Source organism: Microcebus murinus, chromosome 8 (assembly GCF_040939455.1).
Source record: "Microcebus murinus isolate Inina chromosome 8, M.murinus_Inina_mat1.0, whole genome shotgun sequence".
Taxonomy (NCBI): Eukaryota; Metazoa; Chordata; class Mammalia; order Primates; family Cheirogaleidae; genus Microcebus; species Microcebus murinus.
This window is the reverse complement of record NC_134111.1, coordinates 97,658,626-97,671,247: the sequence shown is the minus strand read 5'-3', so window position 1 is coordinate 97,671,247 and position 12,622 is coordinate 97,658,626. Positions and strand designations below refer to the sequence as shown.

The following is a 12,622-nucleotide window of genomic DNA, read 5'->3' as shown; positions in this document are numbered from 1 at the left end:
AATCTGATTTCTAGTTGCATTAAAAAATTATATATCAGAGAAGATGAAAAAGTTCACTCACTCTAGGTAGCCCAAGAAAAGCAAGGATGACTATTTACTGACTGCAACAATCTTGCTGGGAACATGGAGTGTCCAAAATTTAATGTATTGCTAGTGACAGAGATAATGCAGCCTTACATAAAAATATTCAAAATTTTTAAAAGTTCTAGAATGTTGTATTTATTTATTGATATAGTGGAACTATTTCTGTGATTGTAGTTTCTGGTGAGTTTTTGGAATTGCCATTGAACTCAGGTCTGTCTGACTCTGAAGCCTGAGTTCTCACCTGCTAGAAAGCGGAGATAATTACAGAACTGGTGAAAGACACAATTAAAAATCACCCGCAGAATCATCACCGAGAGACAGTCATTATAATCATTTGGTAGATTCCCTTCTTTTGATATTTCTTCCTTGACTTTAAAAGTATTTTTGCTATCTCTTCCTCTATCTTTATAACCATCCTTTATCCCTATTCCTATGCAATTAAAAAAGAAAACATAGCCAGGAATGAGGACAGGGGATAAAGATAGGTGGGGTGTGTGTGTGTGTGTGTGTGTGTGTGTGTGTGTGTGTGTATGTGAAGGGTGGGCAGGAGCGGGTGTGGGGATGGTGGAATCTTTGACAATCCGAACACTGTTTTGAAAGCGATGATTTTCAACAGTTGTTCAGACGACGGGAGAAAGGCGTTAGAGAATGGCTTTCACGACACACAGTAAGAATACAGTTTGCATCATGAAAAGTCACACACAAATGGCCAACACAAATGTTTCACGAAGCAACACTTAACCTTTATTATGTGTGGTGCACTTTGGTATGTTCTGTCCTCTTTTCTCTCCAACTGAACTATTTTTTCACAATGCTGATTATGACTCACGAAACGGATTTCACAACCTGTTAAAATGGGTTGAAGATGAGTTAAGGGAAGTCGAGAAACCTGAGCGCTCAGATGGAAAGGGGGTGGTTGAAGTGCATTCCCTCTTGTGTGTGTGTCTGTCTCTCTGTTGAACAACCCGGCGAGCCTTGTTCCAAACAGACTTCCCAGCAGCCAGGACCACGCTACATTCCTGACCTTAATTGAGATCATACGGTATGTTCGATTTTGTTTTTGACTTTTTTGGTTTTAGCTATAAAAGAAATAAATACAAAAACATTTTGGAAAAGGTGGACAGATAATAATGGGAAAATATGATTTAAGTTAAAATTCTGGAACTATGTTTATACATGAACCAGAGTAGCCAGAAGTAAAACTGTAAGGCCCAGAAGCTCCAGGGTGAGCTCTGTAGGCAAAGAGCATCTATTCTGTTTCCCTACCCATCTTACCCTCCAGGGAGCTAACCTGAGAGTAATTACACAAGCACAGCACACAGCAAGAAAGAAAAAGGGTCGGGTTCAAAAATTGGACATATAGTATCATCTAAACTATCTACTGATATGAATTATTTCTATGTTTATTTACCCTATTTCTTTCTACCGTAGAAAGAAATAGGCCAAAATGTTAAAAAAATGGTTTTCTTTGCTTGACCAGGTTATGCAAAATATTTATTTTCTTCCTGATAATATTCTGTATTTTCCAACTTTTTAAAAATTCAGCCTGTGTTGTTTTTTTGTAATCAGGGACAAAAATATGAGTTGACTTTTCAGATGTTAATGCTTTGTTGCCCTTGTAAGAAGAGGAAATTCTCATGATTCATCTTAAAATATCTTTTGATACCTTTGGAGGCCTATATTGGTAACAGGTTGGAGGTGGCAACTACCACCCAGCCCTTTGTGGGCACAAAATTGGTCTCCTCCCCTCAGGACTTTGCCTCCATGAGGCATCTGCTATCTCAGTGGCCCATGAATTAGCTCGTGAGACACTTGTGTTCTGAAGTTCTCTCGGTGTAACTGGGCAGCATTCTCACAATTTCTCTGCTTATCTTAACAGTGAGCACCAGAAAAATTCTCTTTCATAACTCACATCTGCACAGTTACATGTATTTGTACCTCAAAAATGTTCCCATTATATAGCGACCATCCCCTAAAACATCTCTTGGTGACACTAACCCTTTCCTGTTTGTTCCCTTTACTGTTCTCTTTAATGACCTTGAAAATTTATGTATTTCACTGTCATGAAATTACTCAGATAAAAAAGCCCCAAGCAGTATATTGCTTTTAAAAACACAAAACGGGACAATTGTAGAGGAATATCACTATAAAAATTTAAATTTCTGGAAGCTTCCAGAAATATCCCCTGTGAACTATCGAATTGAGTCTTGGGTGCTGGTTACCATGAGTGGGGGTGGGGAGGAGGAGGGAACAATGACTGTGTCTGGAACAGGAGTTGGTGACGCTACCCTAGCAGTAAGGGCTGACGCCTGTGCTGTCCGAGCAAGAGGGAACCGATCTCACTAAATCCACACTTCCCCTTTTGCAACTTCAACGTTTCCTGTATCTTAGGTCAGGTTCTCTGGGAGACAGCCTCTGAGGCAGAGATGTATGTGCAGGAGGCTATCTGGGGAGTTCTCTAGAGAGCCACATCTGTAAGTCGCAGGTGGGAGCGACACTGGGCAGAGGGGGAAGTTTAACAGTGATGGGGCTCTAACGGGGTCCTGCTGGCCCTGCGGGGACCTCTGCAGCCGCCATGGCTCCTCAGAGGGTCCTTCATTGAGACAGGTCTTTGTATCCTGGAACCAACCAGTCATCAGATGGGAACTGCCCCCAGGCAGTGGACGTAACTTTGAGCAAGTCAACTTACTTTGGCTGAGAGCAAAGCCCTGGATGGGACTCGGACATGCGCTGGCAACAGTCAACAGTCAGAGCTGAGGGAGTGATGAGGGGGCACCCGGTACCCACCACAGTCCACCCCTTGTGTGGCTCAGGTCCACTTCCTGAATCCAGGAAGCTCACCCATCAGGGAATGGCACCTCCAGTTTTCCGATAGGTCTTTTTTCCTGAAGAAGCTTGCAAGGGAAAGATTAGTGGGCTCAAGTACGGCCTCATCAATGCACTGATACTCATCATCTCCCTCCTTTGCTGCTTATTCTGGAAGCCGCTCAACCTCTGCTGGTGACTCAGCTGGTCTTGGCAAAGCTTCTCACATCCGTTTGTGTTCAATTACCCTTGTGCCCCGTACCTTACCTCCAACCCTAAGAAGCTACTAATCTTCTGTCAATATATATCTATAGACAAACTTTGCCCTTTCTAGAATTTATTATTAGTGGAATTATACATCCTAGAGTCTTTTGTGTCTAGCTTCTTTGGCTCAGAATAATTTTTTTAAGGTTCATCCATGCTGTTGCATGTGCTAGTGGTTCTCTCTTACGGCTGAGAAGCATTCTGCTATGAGGATCTACCACAATATGCTCAGCCGTTTACCTGTTGAATAATATTCAGGTTTTCAATGTGTCTTATGATGAATAGAGCTGCTATAAATACTTACGTCTTTGTGTGGACATATGTTCGCATTTTTCTTGGGTAAATACCTAGATTGAGAATTGCTGGGTCATATGATAAGCATATGTTCAGCTGGGTAAGAAACTGCTGAACTGCTTTCTGGAGTGGTTGTGCCATGTTGCATTGCTGAAACCTCCACGTTACAGCCTCTTCTTTTCCAGATTCTCAAGGCAGAAGCTCAGAGAGTTGATTTTAGGGATCTTTGCTTTTCTAAGTATAAATTATAAATTCTTCTATTGCTTTTGCTACATGCAACAATTTTAATAGGCTGGTGTTTATTATTATTTCACTAAAAGTAGTTTAAAATTTCTTCTGTATTTTTTTTTTCTTGGATCCAAAGCTTCCTTCACAGTGTGGTATTTAATTTCCAAATATTTGTGGATTTTCCAAGGTGCCTCTGTTACTGATGTCTCGGTTAATTCTGTTGTGTTCAGAGAACGTATTCTGTATGATTCCAATTCTTTTAAAACTATTGCCACTTGAGGTACGGAGCCATATAGGGTCTATACTGGTGAACGTTCATATGCACTTAAAATGAATGCATATCTGCTTTTGTTATGTACGGTGTTCTATATAAATCAATTATGTTGAAATAGGTATCTTGCACTGCAGAGTTTGATGCATTTTTCATGAGCAAGGAGTGCAGCTCTCCTCTCCAAAGCAGAGTGGGCCTCTTCCCTGGGTTCCGAGTCAGACAATCTGGGAATTCAGGATTTCCAACCTAAGCCTCGGGGTCTCGCTCCTTTCCAGTGAGGGCCCTGAACTTGCCACAGAACTTTCTAGAGTGGTGAATTCCATCTTCTCTGGAGCTCCACTCTCTGGATAACGAATTCCTAGGCCTGGGCCTCAGCTTTCTGTACCATTCAGCTGCGGAGATGAGCATCTCTGCACAAGCTGCAAAGGAGCACTTCGCTTTGCACCTCTCCTTAGCAGCAGCATCTCCTTGTCTTTCCCCAACACATCCACGGCCTCAGCAAGAGCCATCTGATTCCGTGGTCTCGCTGATGCCTGGGACGCTGTGCCCATCAGCACACTCCCTTTCATTTGTGTCTCATGTCAGTCCACCACTAGTGAAAGTTTTAATAATAGCCCAGTTACCGCCTTCTGAGGGCAATCAGGAGGTAATACTCTACCTACTGGCATCCAGTGGGCAGTCTGGCTCCCAAATTCCTATTTAAGAGTCTGTAAGCAAGAGAGAGAAGCAGCTTTGAATGAAAAGAGAAGTTGAACTGTGAGGTGACCGCAGCTGAGCTTGGGCTGATCCAATGCAAAGCTCTCGAGCAGAGACGGCCCTCTACAAGGGGCCTCCACTGAGGCCTTTGCACTCCCACACTGACCAGCCTTTGGAAGTGGACTTCATCAAAGGAGGGAATGTTGTCCACACTTCAAGAGGTCATTGACGATTTCCTGTTCTTTTTCTCTGCCACTCACAATACGACCAGTAAAAATAGATCACAGAATATATAGCCACAGTTTCTGCAATGCTTTATACCTACAATCTGGGTAGAGTTTCTTAAAGATGAACATTTCATTTCTTCTCATCTCTCTACCAATTCTTATCCATAAGGTCACCAACGTTATCTATGTTATTCCCTTATGATTCTATGATGGAGTAGTCCCGTGGATGTCTGAAGGAATGGCAGAGGAAGGTAGTCTGGGCAGGGCTGCCATGGTCAGCAGTGCAAGTTGTGCACTGCAGAATCGTACATGGAGGTTTTGAGTTAAGTAAAGGTCAATGTAGGCCAAGAAGCATCTTCCTTATTATGCAGGTTTTTCTTCCAGACAGCCTAATTTCTATAAGTTATGTCCGACACTTTTCCTATAGGTTTTAGGATAAATAATTCTTGGCTTTGATAACCAAAGTGGGAGGAGAGAGAGAGAAAAAAATAGAAGCAAAGAAAGATTGGTCTTTGTGTGCAACTGGCTCAGACGTAGAAGTGATGAGGTGGGAAGATTGCATAAGGTGCAGCTTCACACAAGCTCCCGTGGGAATGTGTTTGGGATCACTGAGATAATCAGTTGATCAGGAATACTGCTGAGAATGAGAAGAACCCTTAGAAACCAGTCCACAGAGAACAGTAATAGCATAGAATTGCCCCTTTCTGGTCTAGGTGTGGCGAAAGTAGATCTAAGTACCACTCTCCATTCCACTGCCCACCCACCCCAGACTCTAACTGAAACAGGAAGTATATTTACCCATCCAAAAGGATGGGCAGATTGTTGTTTACATAGACAGTGTCTCACGGAGGGTGAGAAGTGCTGTCAAAGAGCGGATGACTTCATGTTTATTGCAAATTGTGCCAGAAAAAATATTCACCAAGGTCACTACATGGCTGGAGCCCAGCCCACTCCCCACCTTCCTTTTAGAGGGACTGGCTGGAAAACTTAACTGGTGTGACGCGGAAATACGGCCCACACAATCTGCAACTAGAATGGAGGTGTGGATCAGGGAATTGCAAAAGCAGAAATAAGGCAAAAAAAAAAAAAAAAAAAGAAAAGAAGTCTTTATGTTACGCGAGTAGGCTTCATTTTAGCACCAACCCTGGTAAATTGGTTGTTAGGAAACGTTGAGAAAGGTGTGAGGTTTAGTGGGAAAGACTAAGACTTATTAGCGATGTTCTATCAGTTACCTACCACTACCTAAAAAGGCATCCCAACACTTAAGGGTTAAAACAACAACCATGCCATATGCTCACGATTCTGTGGGTCTGCAGTTTGGGTGGGTCTGAGATGGCTGGGTGGCTCTTGTGCTGGTCACACCTGGCGTCACCCATGTGGCTGCTTGTCCTCTGGTGGCTTGAGCTGGGTGTTCTGAGATGAGTGCACTGGCGTGTCTGGCTGCGGTGCTAACTCTTGTCCTGGCTTCCCTCTCTGTGGCTTTTATCTTAAGGAGGCCAGTCCAGGCTTCTTCACCGGCTGATCCCAGGTTCCAAAAGGGTGAGAACAGAAGCTGCAGGGTCTTTTGTGGCCCAAGTTGAGAAGGTCCACTGAGTCACATCTGGTGCACTGTATTGGTCAGTAAGTTGCAAATCTGGCACAGATTTAAGGAGTGGAGACAGATTCCATCTCATGGGAGAAGCAAGCAGGTTATAGCACAAAGGAGGTAGACTCCCCGGAGGAGGGGAGATTTTTGCCGACATCTTTGAAAATAATCTATCACATGTGTAAGGCTGTGAGGGTGTGAGGAAGTCATGAGTAAGAGAGTCACAATGCATGTATGAACCAGTCCTGCACCATCTGCCCTTTACAGATAGTTTGCAAAGTTCAACTGTTTCCTTTTAAGGGAGGAAAAGGGTCATGTTAGTATCCTCTCCTCCCACCAAATTCTATCACTATGTGGGGACAAAAGCCAGTAGCTCTGTTACTACAGGGAGGTTTGAATAGTTTAATGAATTTTCAGACTTACTTTTCTATATTGCTCATCTACAGCTGTTCTGGCAATTTCGAAATAAGGTTAATGATGCCATAAGAAGGACTATCTAACGCTCACTCTGCTAAATATACAACCAGAATAATTTTTGTTGGCCATCTGCTTAAATTAGAATTGTAAGTAAACTTTAATATGGGTTGTCACTTTTATTTGACCGACTAAATAAAATAATTGAAACCCATAAATATTCCAAATGACTTAGCCACAGGAAGCATGGGCCACTGTGTGAGAATTTGACCATTTCAATGATTAAAAAAAGAGAGAGAAACATACAAATGGGAATGAGAGCAAATGCTTCCCACACACCTACCATGTGGCAGGCATGCTGTGCGTGTTAGCTCATTCGCTGCTCCCAGTAATCCTAAGCATTAGGTGACATCGCCCTACTTACAGATAAAAAAAAATCTGAGGTTCAGCAAGGGAAATGACTTGTGAGAAGTTGTCATCTAGATAGACAGTCCAAAGGCCAGGATTCAACCTGGATCTCCTCATTGTCCTAGCTCCTTGCCAATATTTATTGAGATAAATATATATTTTATACATCTATTCAAATTAAACACATTTTAGCCTACTTAAAGAATTATAATTGTATCAGAAGCCTTTTTTCAGCTGCAAAAAACTTCCTAATTATCCTCTTTAATGGCTGCATAATATTCTAACATTTCCTTCATATGCTGCACCATGATTTAATTAACCACTACCCTGATTTGGACATCGAGGTTGCTTATGTTAGGGTTCAGAATCATGTACTACATTACTGGCTTTATATAATTTCTAGGGATGGTTATAATTATTTTTCTGGACCAAATGTTATGTTTGTCACTCATCTGGGCCTCATCAAACTTTTTTGATTTTTGTAATTTTCCTGGAAATGGTATTATATTTATTAACAAGATTAAACCTGCCTAGAGAATTGTAGGAGACTAAGCACGTGAAATTAGGCACGTGCTTATATATCTAATATTTCTGTTCATTGCATCAAGATACCTTCCGTTTATTTTAAGAGTGGTTCCTTGGAGCCTGTTGACATGGTAAGGCAGCATTTTCAGACTCACCAGGACCGGTGAGGTGCCCATGCCACAGAACAGGGCCGGGAGAGATCAGAATGCAGGTCCCATCTCTAGCCAGTAGATGTCTCTGTTTCATTCACCCTCCATTGCAGGTTCCTCCTGAATGGGAAGCCTTGAGAGGGAGCAAAACATATGGGTGGGAGGCTGTCCCATCCCTTTTTGTCACCTCCTACCAGCCTCCACCTGCCCCTTCCCCCTCCTTTCCTCTCGCTTGCCGAATAGTGGCATAAAGGTAATTAAGACCGGAGTGCCATTTGAGTTTAAACATTCTCGACTTCCAAATCTGTTTGCAAAGTGGGAACAGTAACTGAAAGCAATCTCTGCAGAGCCAAAGCCTTTTCTCTTTAAATAGCACTGTGCTCTGAACTAAGAGCTGTATTACTGAGTCATAACAATTAATTACATTTGGAGGTGAGAAGACAGGATTTAACGCTCTAATGCGATTTGAATTTAGGCTGTTATCTCATTTCACTGCTATTTAAAACAAAATCACTTTTCCGCGGAAGCATCTGCAACTAAGGATGGTTTCAAAGCTCACATCTGAAGACATCCCTGGCAACTGAATATTCCTGTTTTAGCTTCCTGAGCGGTTTAATACGCACATTTGGATTTTGTAGATTTTTGCAATGAAGTGCATCTCTTTCTACTTTGGGATTTGATACAAGAGAACTAGGGGACTGGGAAGGTCTATTAGTTTTATTAGGAGTTTTGTAGGTGTGGGAAGCATGTAGGATGAGTTATTGGAAAAGGAAAAATATCTCTAAAAAGAGACCACACCACCAGACATCTGAGGTGCATTTCCACGCAGGGCTGACACACCAGCACCTCATGAGAAGGGATTTATTGATAGGTCCAGAGTGAGTAGCAGGGACTGGAGAAGGAGCTGAGAAGGTCCGTGTGGTTTTCAGGCAGAAGTGGGAGATCTGGGGAGATAGAGACCAACCCTTCAGAGACAGTACTGGGGCTTTGCCAGAAAATCCTGGGGGCACTGAGGTCCTAGGCCTGCCTGGGTGGGTGGCACCAATATAGGGACCCAGAAGGAACTGCCTAAAGCCCCAGATCTGAAATGCCACTGTGACTCCCCTCTGTGTGCCCCCGAGCCTTAGGAAGTGGGGGCTCCTGTCCCTTGGAGAGTTGCTGGGAGGGGCTGAGGAGCTAGGAGCCCCTCAGATTCTGGACTGCTTCCGTATCTGGAAATCACTGTACCCATGTGGGATGAGGAAAATGGACAGATCCTCCTCCCAGATATGGGTGTGTGTTTTGGCATTGCACGGGTAGCTCAGGACCCAGGCTGGTCAGACATCCTAGCATGAAATGCTCTCAGGGCCCTTCTCTTTCCAGCCCCTAGGCTCTGGGGACCCCACCTTTCAGGAGCCTTGGGCTCGCTACAAAGACCGTGTTCCCCTGCCCACCTCTCCTGTCCTTCTGTCTGGTAAGCTCTTCCCACCATGCTCTTCCCTCCCACTCTTCATCAGCCCACCAGACTCAGCTTGCATCTCATCCTGCCGACGCCCCTTGGTTCCCAGCCCCGGCCAGTCCTGCTTTCCTCTGCGTTTCCACTGTCAGAGGAGTGCCAGGTGCAGGGCAAGACCTCCTGCCCCGAGTCACCTGAGTGTGCACTCTGTGAGCCACTCACTGACTGTGTGACCTGGACAAGTGGCCTAACCCCTCTAATCTCATCTGTTTAATCCACACGGTGGAAATATCAATACTTCTCTTGTTAAGTTGTCAAGAGGATGGGAAGAGCCAGAGTATTTAGAAAAGGTACTTACTCCACGGTGGCCAGGTGCCCAGAGTGGCTTTCCTTTGGGTTTTCAGAGCCTCCTGCAGCACCTGGCAGATCTCGGGGTGAAGGTGAGTAAATGATGGGGGGCACGTGCTGCCTTCCTCACCCTTGTATAGGCTCTGACTCCTCTGCTGGCACGCCAGCCCCACCTGGCCAATCTCATTCACCTTTTGGGTAGTACCCCAGACATTCCCTGGGGCCCTTACCTAAGAATCTCTCCTCTCCCCTTCTCTGCACATCAGCCCTGTTTTATTTTCTTCCCAACCATCATCCGATACAGCACAGGCTCCTGTTTTCTCAGTCACGACTGTCTCCCCATGCAGAATGTAAGCTCGGGAGAGGAGGAACATGCTCTTCTATTCTGCGCTGCTGCGGCCTCCGCACCGCGCCCAGCATAGGCACTAGAGCATACTAGGTGCTCAGTTAAGTGGGTGGGAGGCATGAATGGGAGTTTGTCCCCAGCACGGTGCCAGGCACAGCACAAGCCCTTCAGAGATCTTTGCTAGATGCAAACACGGGACCCCCAGGGGCTACGGTTTCTTTCTTTGGGAAGGGCCCCCTCACCCCGTCTCCAGCACCTTCCCTCCTCAGCCAGTCTGCCCCCTCTCCCAGACCCCCATCCCAACGGGGGTTTCCGCGGGGACCAGCGCCGCCAGGGCTTCTGGCCTTCCCACCCACCCCTCGCTGCGATCTGGGGGCTGCCGCGCTGCGCCCCGCGCCCCCGCGGCCCCCGGCGGGCGCCCGCCCCGGGCATGCTCAGAGCGCGCAGGTCCGGGCGGCGGCGGCGGGGGAGGAGGAGGAGGAGGGAGCGGCCGCCGCTGCCGCCGCCGTGCGCTCGCCGGGCCGGGCGGAGCTGCGCAGTCCTCTCGCAGCTGCGCCAGGACAGCCGGCGCGCCGCCGTGCCCACAAGTTGCCGGCAGCGGAGCCCCGCGCCGCCGCCTCCTGCTCGCAGCCCCCGGTGCCCACCTGGCGGTGGTGGCCGGCGCCAGGACGCACATCCCGCGGCCACCCACCCCAGATGTGAATCGGGACCGCAGCCCCTCGCCCCCTGGCGCGATCGACAGAGTCTAGCCAGCGTCTCTTCTGCCAAACCCCGGGGCTGAAAGATGTGGCAGCCGGCCACGGAGCGCCTGCAGGTAAGGGGCACCCGGGAGGCCGGGGGCCAGCCTGGAGGAGGAGGTGCCCGGGCTGGAGGAGCCTAGGTGGTGTCTCTGCCCACTTGCGGGGGGATCTGCCCAAAATGATCCTGTAAGACGCGTCTACGGGGACATCATGCAGTCGACTTAACCCAGAGCCAGGCACCGGGCAGGGATGAGGGGGATGATGGAATTGACTAACGCGGGCATTTAGGAGGTACAACTCTTGGCTTGGGGGTATTTGTGTGCGTGTTGAGATGTATATATATGTACACAACGTTGGACTTTCTGACTGGCAATTTTAGGTTGCATTCCATTGATACAATTTACTGGTCTGAGGTTAGGGTTTTTGAATCCAGATTTTTTTTTTTTTCTTTTTGTCTCCAGGACAGATAGAACAAATGCTTTGTGAAAGCATCCATTTGCCAATATAATTTGGAAATATCAAGCTCGGTTTGGCTTGGTCATGGCATGCTACTTATTTTATTTTATTTTTCCCTATTCACTGGCGCTCTGTCTTTATCTCCCCTGAATCCAAGCTCCTCCAGATATTTGAAAATCAAAAGTTAAGTTCGGCCAGGAATAGTTATGTCCCGGGTCATCCCATCAAAAGTTTTTTTACTGCTGCCTCTGGAAATGCCAAACTACCTTTGATATGGATTCTCAAACTAGGGAGTTGGGGGACGTGGTCACAGAGAGAAAGAGGGGCGTTTGCCCAGAGGAGCTCATTCAGAGACACTCTGGGCCCTGGGGCTGCCCTGGCTGCAAGGTTTGATGACTGCCTTCTGTTGGCAAATATCTCAAGAGCGACAGCAGCTACTCTGCCAGATAAAACCCAAATCCACTGAATTCTGCACTTAAACTTTTGGCAGGCTCAGAGCCACATTGTTTCATAGTAAACTTTGAAAAGTGTTTAAGTGGTAAAAATATAGCACCATTGGAGGCCGAGCCCGTCTGAAGACTTAAGACAGTCCAGCCAGGAGCCCTGGCAAGCTTGGAGGTTTCTCAATGAACATTTAAAGCCCCAAACAGACAGTCCCTCAGATACTGGGAGAGGCTAACCTTTGCCTAGGAGTCCTCATGCCGCGGATTAACCTGCAGAGGGCATTGCGTTTAGCAGAAACAGATGCCCCGCCACTCCTTTCCAAGTCTCCCTGGGCTGTGACTTGTGGGGAGTGGGTCCACTTTAACGGAGCCTGAGACACCAGGCCAACTGCCCAGGGTCTCACACAGAACAAACAAGAAAACCTGCGTTTAGCCTTGCACATGGGGAGGTGCATGACCAGCCTCTTAACGCCCCTCCTTGTCTTATTAAGAGAATATCAACGTCGGGCTCTGAATGATTGGCAGAAAGTGATATAAATGTATTCTGGCAGTGGCACCAGGTACCAGTGGTGCATTCGATTCCTCTTTCAGTGCAAGGCATGAATTCTATTCTAGAGGAGCAGAGTGATTGAGGGTAGGTGTCAGCTTCCCCACCCAAGTGCATGGAGTAACTTTTGGAAGTCCTTAGAGAGATTTCACCAAAGTTCCTTGAGGTGGTTGTCCTGGCCTGGTGATCTGCTCCTCTGAAGAGCTGGTGGGTTTTGCCTGTTGAAGTTGTCCCTACCGGCCGGTTTCGCTCAGGGAATCGCGGGTGCTCCGGAGCACGTGTCCCTTGGCAGGCAAGTGCTCTGGCTCATGTTCCCCACGGAGATTGTTCCTTGTAGAAATGTCTTTTCATTCTTCT

The 12,622-nt window shown here is 46.5% G+C and overlaps 1 protein-coding gene across 3 annotated transcripts in view; it reads left to right on the top strand.

The window, feature by feature from the left end:
* The first annotated feature begins 978 nt into the window (after positions 1–978).
* Positions 979–12,622, top strand: part of PID1 (phosphotyrosine interaction domain containing 1) — a 221,263-nt gene continuing 209,619 nt past the window's right edge. The window contains exon 1 of one of the 3 annotated variants that reach the window (XM_012749410.2): positions 979–1,126. Coding sequence is in view for 1 of the 3 variants with exons in the window: in XM_012749409.2 (XP_012604863.1) it covers positions 10,864–10,893 (30 nt within the window). In the remaining 2 variants the exon portion in view is untranslated. Of the gene's footprint in view, positions 1,127–10,614; positions 10,894–10,964; positions 11,111–12,622 lie in introns of those variants that run through there. The other 2 variants (XM_012749409.2, XM_076006005.1) reach the window with 2 other exon arrangements.